Genomic DNA, 11,422 nt, shown 5'->3' on the forward strand with positions numbered 1-11,422 from the left:
ATGCGTTCAAGGCACTGCCGAGCTCTATAAGGGACATCTCGTCCAGCTCAAGAAGAATATCTACTGCAGGCATAGTCTCGAGGCGGACGTCGCCATCTTCCTCCCCGTCATACCGTTGACGAGAGTGTATAACTGTGCGCCATCGTCTACGGTAGACACATCCTGGGTCAGGATCGACGCCCGGCGTCTTGCAGCCAGCATACGGCGTTTTTGACGCCTCTGTACAGAGGTTTAATGTCTCGGCGAGACCAGGGTGGACACGCACTCTGCGTCGTCCGGTGTCACCCTGCTGTCCGCTCCTTTGGAGCTCCGATGTTATCTACAACATCCGCCAAAGAGCTGCTAACCCCGCAGTCTTCGTCCAGTGGATAACGCACCACTCCACGCGCGTCTGAAGGGCCGTGTCCAAGATACCTCGGACTCTGTCTGATCACGCCATCAATGGCATGCAGCGACTGCTTTGTAACGAGAGCAGTGCTCGGTGATTTACGTGCCACTTCACGTGCATAACGAGGGCATCGCCCTTGATGCCTCGGCCCTTGGCCGATCATGTCACGCACGCATGACATGCAGCGACTGCTTCGATACTCGAGCTGTGCTCAGTGGGTTCCGTGCCACGTGGTCTTCGTTGACCGTTTGAGCAAGATCATCCATCTTGAGGCGGTGCCGGACACCATCGACGGTGTGGGTACAGCGACGCTGTTTGTGGATCGTGTTTTTTGACAACATGGACTCCCGGAATCAATTAAACCTGACAGAGACCCACGCTTCACTAGAAGGTTCTGGTCGATGATCTTCGAGGTGCTGGGCGTCAAGTTGGATATGACAACAGCGGATCAGCAGATTAATGGTCAAACTGAGTGCATGAATCGCGTCGTTGAAGACGTCCGTCGCAGCGCCTGAGCTGTGACGCTGAGGTACTGGAGCGCCATGCTGCCGAGACCGACCTTGTAGAATCCAATGGTCGAGTGATCAAGTCCTTCGCTTCAGATGCGGGATCCGCCAAGCGGAAATCATATTCCACACGAGGGTCTAGGACCGACCGTGGATGCGTGCGTATAGCCGCCCCTATTGCTGCCTCTGGGCCTCGTCGAGGTCGTTGGTTGTGACCCTCCCCCGAAGCCGAGAGATCGGTAAAAGGACACGTGTCCGCAAGGTTTGAGCTGGGCACACATCGCGCCGCTGGTGCACCTTGCATTCCTCTTCTTCCCATCCTAGATCGGACTCGCAGTCGACTTCCTCCAAATCCTCGACGATGTACTTCGTCGCCGGCGGTGGGTGTGGTACGCAGTGCTCGGTTACCGAGGGCTTAGAGTGCGCTTTTTTGAAGCCGCGGACGTGCTGGAAGGTGCATCGCGTGCAAAAGCCGAAGAAGGCTCTGCCCGCGGACACTCTCGGAACCAGCGAGGCTGGGTGTCTTTCGTGTCCTAGACACAGGGATCATCGAGCAGACAATTCTTAAAGAAGGTATTGGAGATGTAGATGTGTCTTAGACACGCGAGTATCGAACGAGGCGACAGTAAAATGTGAGCTGTCGGTGTTCACAATTTTGCGGGAGAGTGTAACGGGATTAGACGTACCCTGTTATGAAGGGGTGGGTGATGTGATCATACAATGGTGTAAATTATACAAGACGTGTAATCTAACGATGGTTTGGCTATACCTTAACAAGAAGTCAGTACGTGGGTGGACTATGCATTTTTTTAGTTAAGTTTTACTATTTAGTTAGAAAAACCTATATATTTAGATATAGGCGGCTTTGCCGCAAATAAAATCAAAAGTACAGTATACATTTTGGGCGGAAAAGTTTAATTGCCTTGGGTTAAGGCCGTGATTACTCTTGGAGTAAGCGGATTGCGATCTGCAACACTCGTACTGGTTCTAAGTATAGAACGGAGATCACCGACCTTAGCTTAGCTTCCTGTAAGCGAAAGAGCTACGGCAGCCCTGCTGCATACGCCGTGCGTGTCGCTTCGATTATACGCGATGCCATCATCGTGACATGCGGCGACCCATAGCTTGGGCGACGCAAAAGCGCATCCACCACCACGACCGTATTCACATTCGAAAGAATTAAAAGCATTTCTTTACAGAATAGCTTCACATATCTCATAGTTTTTATTGTTCCTTAAGTCTCTGCAACAATCTCTGCGGCCACTTTTTATTAAAGTCAGGGACCACCGTTATTTACTTCCGTTTCATACAGACCAAGTAGTTTCCGGTCTGCATTTACGTTTCTTCTCGATTTGTTGTTTGGTCTGTCGTACGTCAAGTAGGAAGGGCTATTCCCGGAACAAGGACGTCACAATTTTAAAAGCCTTTGAACAGGACATATGCCAATAGCGTGGAAATTTTTCGCTAAGTTGTTCATATCGACTGCGTGCGGCACCCGATAAATCACGTACTACCGCACCAGATACCAGCCGTTATTATTATTGTCATTGAGCTCAGTATTCAGAGACTCCACCATTATATACGCCTTTTTAGGGCCGACTTAGACAAATACTAGATATGACGTTTTTACTTCGAAAAAATCCAATCAGCGTGTGACTGTGAAAGAAGTGACTATGATTTCTGAACGTCTTTGTGATACGGGTTAGCCAAGATTACGACCGGTGATTGGCACACGAATGTCAGACTGGCATTTCAAAAACTTCTTTGTCAGGCTCCAGCTGATATGGATTGGTCGCTTGAGTGTTGCAATGACAAGCAGTTTCTGTCTATCTTCCTCATCATCTGCTACTCCATCACTATTTTCAAACTGTGATTGCATTGTGTCTTCTATGATGTGCTACGATCCACTGCTGATCGCTTTTTGCTGTAGATGGCGTGTACCAATTATCCACCCTTTCAAGACGCTGTACGTCGCTCCTACTTGCTGATGTAGATTCACTACACTAACAGATTATATGGTCGCTTCTTGTACGATGCAGAACGGTCTTTCTGCATGAATTGGGGCACGCAACAGCTGCGTGGCTTACTTGCGGAAGCGTACGAAGCTTATACTGCGAATGCACCGATAGCATCGCGTTGCTAACGACGCTGTCGATGTATCTTCTGTAGGTGGAGGGAATGGAAGTGCATCCGGACGAAGGTGGCGTCACCAAGACCGTTGGCGGCCTCCAGTGGGTCATTGTTCCAGCCGTATGTTGTGAGTATGTTTGATACAATGTACAAGATGCTGACACGGTTGTACTGCCATTTCAAAGGGCTACTTAGGATCAGCGATGTGGGGTATGGCGCTCACAATTGCCAGTGCTGACAAAACAGCGTCAGAAGTGGCAGCAGGAGTCCTTATTTTCTTCCTGCTCGTCTTCATCCTCCTCGCCCACAATAATTACCTTCGCATCCTCAACTTTTGTTTTATCGTGCTACTTGCGGGACTTATGGCGCTCAATATTGGAACAACATTTGACGCGCTGCAATACGTGACACTATTTCTAGGTGTCATGAGCTGTCTTTTCTCTGTATACGACATCTGGGACGATCTCATTGCCCGCCGATTGAACGAGAGCGATGCGTCAGTATTCGCCAAAATGACGCATACTTCCAGTCGTTGCTGGGGAGTCATCTGGGGCCTGATTGCAATCGCGTCGCTCGTCGCAGGCTTGTACTTCAACTTGCTGGTGGCTGAAGACTCGGGCGAGTCACTAAGCAGCATTTCTGACGCCTCAACTGGTACAAAAGTCGCATTGGCGTGTGCTGTCGTCATTGTAGCTCTCGCTGTCATGCACACCGTACTTACTCGACGATGTATGCTGCGGAAACGCAATGGGCTTGGCAGCTATTTTGTCGCATTAGCTTAGATACGTTCAGTGAGAACGTTTTGATGATGGACGGGCTATCAAATGTGACCATCTGTAAAGTTTGTTTAATTTGACTTTATTTTCTAGATAACACACGTGATTGATTCGAACCTAACAAATGCAGACACTTCCTGCCAAACGCTACGCACTCACCAAGCGCGTATCTTGTAGTTTTGAAGGACAATGATTGTCTGCGCAAGTGTACAAAATTACATCTTACACCTACGACAGAATGCCATTTGTCATGCGCTGAAAATTGTCATATTGGCGCGTGCTGTAATTATTGTTACTCTTGCGGATGAGCGAAAGCACGTAGGCCACAGTCTCTTGTTTCGTGAGTGTCAGCTTAAAGCGAGAACGAAGGCGTAATAAAATATAATCTGCGTCAATGCCCAGGAAACACGGATACGGGGACTGCCGTGACATGACGTCAACAAGGTCGCAAATCTCGTCACAGTGCTGTTGACATGCCAGGAAGCCTCGAGTACATAATGTTACGTATTCCTTGAAGCCCTCCGAGTCTTGGCCACCCATAGTTTCGACCATCTCAGCCGTGAGTTTGAATGGGGCTGATTCAATGCTCAGCATTCCACCCGGAGCGATACCAAGTAAGAACCCATAGTCAATATGGATGATATGACCTTCATCATCCAGCATGATGTTTCCGTTATGTCGATCCTTGATCTGCAAAAAGTAACACACGAGCGAATATCCAGCCATCGACTGTATAAACTTTCTTTGGGCTATCTTAAAACGGTGCGAATCAGGAGGGCCGTACGATTTTTCGAAATGATGAAGCAAAGACACATATCCTTCACGCTTCTTTAAACCATCCAGCGATATTGCATTGATCAGCGTTTCAATCAATCCAGTTGACGAACTCGTCGCAATAATGCGATATCGCTTTACCCACATTGGTAAATTTGCACCCCGAAATATCTCGACGAACTTCTGGATCAATTGCAATGTAAATACCTCTTGACGAAGGTCATCGTTGCTCTTGCCGATCATAGATACGATGTCCCAGCCAGGTAAATGACCATAAGGTGATGCTGCCATCAGCCTTGCACGCTTAGAGCTCCACGACTCGCCAAATGCTGCCTCAAAATCTTTCCGTCGCGCTTTCTCACGCTCAATCGCTTCAGCTGTTATATTGCCCGTTGCCAAGTCCATTTCAAGCGGTGTAGATGGTTCAGTATGCGACCTAACAATGGATGCAATTGTACCAGCCACCTTAGAATCAGGAGACGAAATAGCGATCGGTGGAGTTGCTGAAGGCGTGGACACCGTTTCCGAAACACCAATTGGTGTCTCTGGCAAAGGAACACGACGCGACATGGCGGCCGGAGTGTGATATGGTTCAGAGATCACACGCGAGGAAAGTATCGTTTCGACTTGGACTTCTTCAACATCGTCTGCATCGCCTGCAAACGGTTGATGTTCAATCAGCTGTCCAATCTCTTCATCTTCAACGTAGTTGACTTCGGACGATTCCAGCATACTGCTTCCGATTCGACTTTGCCTTGAAGGAGACCGTGGTGACTCAAGTATAGAGGTGTCACGTTGTTGGTCATCGTCGAAAGGATTGCCGCGAATCACCTCAAAGATCAGCAATATAGGAACACGCGCTTTTGTTGAGAATGCTGTTCCTTCCTTTGTTGGAATCCGTACAATTCGCTCAAAAGGGTCTGTCGCTTTTACCAATGGGACGTAAGCCATTGGCGGAAGATGTAACTTTTCTAAATACGACGGTAATTGAATCTTACGCTCTTGAATCGATGGCACGAAGCGCAGGGCTTCAGCAATATCCGTAATCTGCTCGACAAAGTCGCACTCGTCAGCAAAATGCTTCGCTAGCAACGACTTGTCAGTCTGATTCGACCGTCGCATCGACTCATTAAAAATATTGATTGATTGGCTACCTGTATCTTCCTCTTCTAAGATCGACAACCGTTCGTCATGCTCATAGTCGTCTCCTGAAGGGTGCGTTAACAACAAAGAATCCAAATCTTCTTTGGGTGTGAGTAAGTGTTGCTGAAAGCGTGAAAAATCACGAAAGCGGCTCTCCACATCCCCTTCAGGTGATTCTTTATATCCTGCGCCTTTTCTCGGTGAGAAAGAGGAGAACACTTTCATGCCTGAAGGAGAGCTACTTGAGGTCAATAAATTGTGTGCGTGACAGCGGTGAATGGCGATCTCCTCTGTTAGCTTAACGATTACCCGCAGCTGATCATCTGTTGGCATGGGCAGATTCCGCTTGTCTACGTGAGACGTTTCTTGCATCGGATCGCGACTCAGCACCGTGGCCCGGTCGACACCTGCAACTTCACGCTCAATCTCCACCATCAATCGTACTACACGTGCATACTTGTCTTGCATGTCTTTAGGTTTTCTCGTATCAAACGAGTCTTCAAGTGCACCTTGAAGCTGCCATCGAAGAAGGAGCGCAAGATGAATGGATCGCGAACAAACGGACACAATTAGCTCATCGAGCCAAAAAATCTTCTCAAAATCAAAATTTGGAATGGATAGATAAGCATGAACAATCTGAGGCCAATAAAATTCCACTTGATTAATACGCGTGTACGAAAAGTGCAACAACTTTTCCACAATTGGTTTGAACAGTAGCGGATCACTGTCCAGGTGACGATGTAACAAAATCACGGCTCGATAAACGCTAAAGCTGCGTGCACGAAATTCACGGTGGAGGCCCAAAATTTTCAGGTCCAACGGAATCTCGGGGTGATCCATCGTGTGATCATAGAATCGTCGATCTTTCAGCAAGATTTCTTCACATTCTTCAGCAGTAATCACTTTGGCTTTTAATAGATCGATTGCAATTTTGGCCGACTCGGTCTGCAGTGGACGCTTAGGCATAATTAACTCAATCGGTGCCTCCGGATTTAACGGCTTTGGATACAAACAGATCCCCGCTTTCAGTCGCTCAACCATTGCACGCAAGTAATTAATGTAATTCTGTGCCTCGTAACATCTGTCACAGACGCGTTTGGCGTAGTAGTAGAATCGATGCGGGAGCGGGACTTTATGAGTCGTAAATTTATCGCAGAACAACCCGTCACAGCTATAACACTTGTATAACAGTGTAGCTGTCATTGGAGCCACTTGCCCAGCAGTCACAGCTTGCGATATTAAACGGGTGCAATCCGGACACTTGCACTTCACGTCCGTCTCACTTGACGGGACTGCAGCTGTACTTACTGGTGAGGTAGATACATCAAGCGACGCGTGGTGAAGGAATGTAGCCGCAAGACGCGGTGCCGTGGTCACTACAGCTGTCTGAATGGCTCGAATCCACTTTTCTTTGTCCATTGCGGTGTCAGCATAAGCGTAAAAAACTTTACTCTGCGCTGTGGCGAATAAAAGTCCGTGTTGGTATATGTGCATATTGCCTTTTCCATCCCATTCTTGCACACCAAGCACGTCCACTTCGCCCTTAATACGCAGCATGTGATACGCATCCTCCTGTGTACTAAGAGTTTGCAATGTAAGCGTGTCATAGTGATGCAATACAATCAAACGGTATACGTAATACCTGTAGTAATGGAACGACGTTCCGACGAGAAAGCAGTAACGCCGAAGCATGGGCGGCGGAGATGACGGACTCGTGCGGAACGTAAGGTATCCCTCGCAGCTAGCGCGTGGAGCCTTCATGTCACTCCACGAGATAACACGAGACAGCTTGCGATGACGTCTCGTTATGGCACTCAGCGTAGTTGAGCGCTCTGGATCGAATCTGTTTGCTACTGGGCACGGACTGAAACGTTATTCCGCGACTAAAGTACAGTCAATCTGCACGAGAAGCACCTAGTTGAACAGAAAGATAGTACAGAGCCGAATGGAGCGTTTGCGCGTTGCTCAAAGGTACTTTCAGAGAGGAGCGGACCCGTAGCGCGAGTCTCTTCCTTCAAGAAACGTTGCGCTGTTGTGTGAGTCCTCACTCCCTATGTATATGAAATGGCCCGTGGGACTTATGGTGGGACCTATGATGGGTCTCAATTTTCAGCGGGTTTTTAATTTTTGGTACAAAAGTGGTACAAATTTGTTTTCGCTGGCTGGCGAGACACTGAGGGCGTCAATGGCTCGTGGAAAGAAGACGGCAGCACCGCTTAAGGCGTCCATGCCCAATACTGCTAACAACAACAAAGGTAACAAGAAGACAGCAGGTATTGTGATGAAAAAGCAAAATAAATTTCAGATACAAACGACACCCGTAAAAATTATCAAGCCAGAGGATGATGAAGACAAAAGTGACGACGACAATGAGACCAGCGACACAGAGGAAAGCGACGATGCTGATGATGAAGAGGACGATGGGTTTGAAGATCAAGGTTCGTCTTCCGATGATGACAGTGGCGACGAAGAGGAGGGAGATGGCGAGATATCGGAGCTGGAGAAAAAGACGCGTCGTTTTACTGTGGATCGCGAAAGGGAGGTGCAAAAAATGCGTGAGGACGGTTCGCTTTCAGTGGCATCACGACTTCATGTAGACGACCTGTCTTCTGATGACGAAGAAAATGTAAATACTATTGGCAACGTCCCACTTCGGTGGTACGAGGACTACGACCACATTGGGTACAACATTGACGGAAAGAAAGTCATGAAGTCAAACAACGGCGACGGTATTGACAATGCGATCGCTGCAAAGGATGATCCAAATTATGAGTATGTTGTGATATTTTTTTTGCTTTTGCTTACACGAAACTGATGCTGATAATGGTAATTTCGGTCGCAGCCGTACTGTGTACGATGCTTACAACGATCGCAAGATTGTTATTTCGGATCGAGACATGGAAATCATTCGTCGGATGCAAGCTGGTGCGTTCGCTCACCCAGAGTTCGAGGCTTACCCGGAATACGTCGACATTTACTCTTCAAACAAGATCATTCACTCTATGGGCAATGATCTGGAGCCTAAGAGCCGATTCTTGCCGTCTAAATGGGAGCGCATGAAGGTAATGAAGATCGTGAAGGGCATCAAAGAAGGTCGCATTAAAGTCGATCAGAATCCCGAGAAGAAGCCTGAGGTTTATCAAATGTGGTTTGACGATGACCAGGCGCAGACTCGTAAAGGTCCAGCTCATGTGCAGGCACCAAAGATGCCACTTCCAGGACACATTGAGTCGTACAACCCTCCTGAGGAATACTTGTTTACGAAAGAAGAGCGTCGAGCTTGGGAAGAGGCCGACCCTGAAGATCGTGAAACAAACTTCATGCCGAAAAAGTTTAAATCACTGCGTGAAGTTTGCGGCTATGGTGGTTTTGTGCGGGAGCGCTTCGAGCGCTGCCTCGACTTGTACCTGGCGCCTCGTGTCAACAAGCGCAAGCTTAACATTGACCCTGAGTCCCTTGTGCCCGAGCTTCCAAAGCCTCAAGATTTGCGTCCTTTTCCCAATACGTTGGAGCATATATTTAATGGTCACACTGGCCGTATCCGCTCGCTAGTTGTGGATCCATATGGACAGTACGTTGCGTCAGGTTCTGATGACTTTACCGTCCGCATATGGGAGTTGGAGACTACGCGTTGCTTGCACGTGTACAACCTTGGTGCGGTTGTGCACAAGCTGGCGTGGAACCCAAACAAAGATCATCAATTGCTGGCTGTCGCAGCTGCCAAGAAAGTTTTTGTAATTGCGACCGGAACAGGTAGCGCAGACCAAACAGAACTTACTAATGCTCTTGTGGGCGATGCCGATGACAGCATTCATATGTCCAGCGAACAGGAAGAAAATGTCCAGATTGTGAATGAGGATGAAGCGAATGTGGAGGCCGACGCACTTAAGAAAAAGGTGCCAATAACTTGGCGTTTCTACAGCGGCACAAAGGACGAAGACAAATTAAAGCAGGTAGAACAGCTGTGGTTGGATCGTCGCGTAGGCACCGGTATTCGTGTGGTGCTGCACCACACAAGCGACGTCAAGAATTTGGCATGGCATTATAAGGGCGACTACCTTTCTACCGTTGCTCCCGGCGCTGGTTCTGGAGCGGTATTGATTCATCAACTCTCAAAGCGAAAGACTCAAAACCCGTTTCAAAAGAGCTTGGGACAGGTCCAATGTGTGTTGTTTCATCCGTCTAAACCATTTTTCTTCCACGCTACTCAACGCCATGTGCGTGTGTACAACCTCGTGAAGCAATCAATTGTCAAGAAACTGTCTTCAGGTGTCAAGTGGATTTCGAGCATGGCAGTACACCCGAATGGGGATCACTTATTAGTGGGTAGTTACGACCGAAGATTGTGTTGGTTTGACTTGGATCTGTCATCGAGGCCGTTCAAGACGCTCAAATACCACGAAAAAGCAGTACGTGATGTGTCATTCCATCCCAAGTACCCATTGATGGCGTCAGCTTCGGATGACGGCACCGTTCACATCTTCCATGCGATGGTCTATTCGTACGTGTTGGAAGCGATTCTGTTGTTTTTTTAGCAAATCTGTTCAACGTGGTATGTTTCATGTGATTTATAACTGTAGGGACCTGATGAAGAACCCACTCATAGTGCCACTGAAGATCTTGCGTGGTCATGAAGTCACCGGCGGCCTCGGTGTCATGGCATTAGCCTTCCACCCTATTTTGGTTCGTTTTGAAATTGTTTCAAGTGTCTTTGTGAGGTATACTGACTCCTGTCTTTTATCTACATTTGCTCTACAGCCATGGGTGGTGACGGGTGGTGCCGACGGATCTATTCGTCTCTTTCAAGACATTCACTAACTCGCCTATTGTATGCCTAGCACAAATTTGGGTAAAATGGTGTTGCTTCGAATTCTTAGCTAGGAAGTTTGATTATAGACTACATGCGTTTGCTTACAAAGAATGTGTCGTGTCCATCGAGGCACTCATGGGTTGCAATTAGCGTTGTAGCACACTGGTAGTCCTTAATTTATTAAGCAATGGCAAGAAACGAAGTATTAGGCTACACCTAGACACATTGGAAGGCTGTTATGACTTGATCCGAGTGGAGGGAGCCGGCGAACGCTACAGACAACACTGAGGAGATTTACTCACAGAGATCTGAGCATTACTTCAAACCATCCGCCTGCTCGCTTCTCCATTTCGGTCTCCGCGAGTTGACATGCATCTTTAACCGAGTCACGCACCCAACCTTTTCTTAATTTTTCTTTCCCAAGCTAGGCATGCGGAATCGAGGTTTCTTGGATGCAGCTGAAGGCATTGGAGGAGGTACTTGACCATATCGCACTGGGTACTGGTACTGACCGCCTAAAGTAGTGGGAGGGTACTGTTGCTGCGTCTGACCAAATTGCTGTTGCGGCTGGCCATAATGCTGCTGAGGCTGGCCAAACTGCTGCGAAGGTTGTCCAAACCGTTGTGGAGGTTGTCCGTACTGTTGTTGAGGTTGTCCGTACTGTTGTTGAGGTTGTCCGTATTGCTGTTGAGGTTGCCCGTATTGCTGCTGCGGTTGCCCGTACTGCTGCTGCGGTTGCGCGTACTGCTGTCCATACTGCTGATGCTGACCGTACTGGTGAGGCTGGTTGTTGCCGTAGCCGTAGACGCCCGGGGGCTGAACATGTCCAGAATGCTGTGGCGGGTACAAGCCCGTGGCCATTACTGGCGGAAAGCTGGCGTTGTTCACAGGTTTA

The 11,422-nt window shown here is 48.3% G+C and overlaps 4 protein-coding genes across 4 annotated transcripts; 2 read left to right on the plus strand and 2 right to left on the minus strand.

Annotated features, from left to right (window-relative positions):
* Positions 1-2,677: 2,677 nt before the first annotated feature.
* Positions 2,678-3,806, plus strand: PHALS_05847 (uncharacterized protein; the record flags this gene model as incomplete). The annotated part of the gene is made up of 5 exons (XM_024723156.1): positions 2,678-2,763; positions 2,825-2,860; positions 2,934-2,991; positions 3,064-3,144; positions 3,210-3,806. The coding sequence occupies 5 exons, from the start codon at positions 2,678-2,680 to the stop codon at positions 3,804-3,806; spliced, it is 858 nt and encodes a 285-aa protein (XP_024574161.1).
* A 222-nt stretch (positions 3,807-4,028) lies between these two features.
* On the minus strand, positions 4,029-7,478 carry PHALS_05848 (Phosphatidyl inositol kinase (PIK-G1); the record flags this gene model as incomplete). Its single annotated transcript, XM_024723157.1, has 3 exons — positions 4,029-5,500; positions 5,573-7,296; positions 7,360-7,478. The coding sequence occupies 3 exons, from the start codon at positions 7,476-7,478 to the stop codon at positions 4,029-4,031; spliced, it is 3,315 nt and encodes a 1,104-aa protein (XP_024574162.1).
* Positions 7,479-7,776: 298 nt separating this feature from the next.
* On the plus strand, positions 7,777-10,535 carry PHALS_05849 (ribosome biogenesis protein bop1-like; the record flags this gene model as incomplete). The annotated part of the gene is made up of 4 exons (XM_024723158.1): positions 7,777-8,489; positions 8,560-10,218; positions 10,298-10,400; positions 10,476-10,535. 4 exons carry the CDS (start codon positions 7,777-7,779, stop codon positions 10,533-10,535), a joined length of 2,535 nt encoding a protein of 844 aa, XP_024574163.1.
* Positions 10,536-10,932: 397 nt separating this feature from the next.
* Positions 10,933-11,388, minus strand: PHALS_05850 (Ubiquitin/40S ribosomal protein S27a fusion; the record flags this gene model as incomplete). The annotated part of the gene is made up of 1 exon (XM_024723160.1): positions 10,933-11,388. One exon carries the CDS (start codon positions 11,386-11,388, stop codon positions 10,933-10,935), a length of 456 nt encoding a protein of 151 aa, XP_024574164.1.
* Positions 11,389-11,422: the final 34 nt, after the last annotated feature.

This window comes from Plasmopara halstedii (assembly GCF_900000015.1).
Source record: "Plasmopara halstedii genome assembly, contig: Scaffold_292, whole genome shotgun sequence".
NCBI lineage: Eukaryota > Oomycota > Peronosporomycetes > Peronosporales > Peronosporaceae > Plasmopara > Plasmopara halstedii.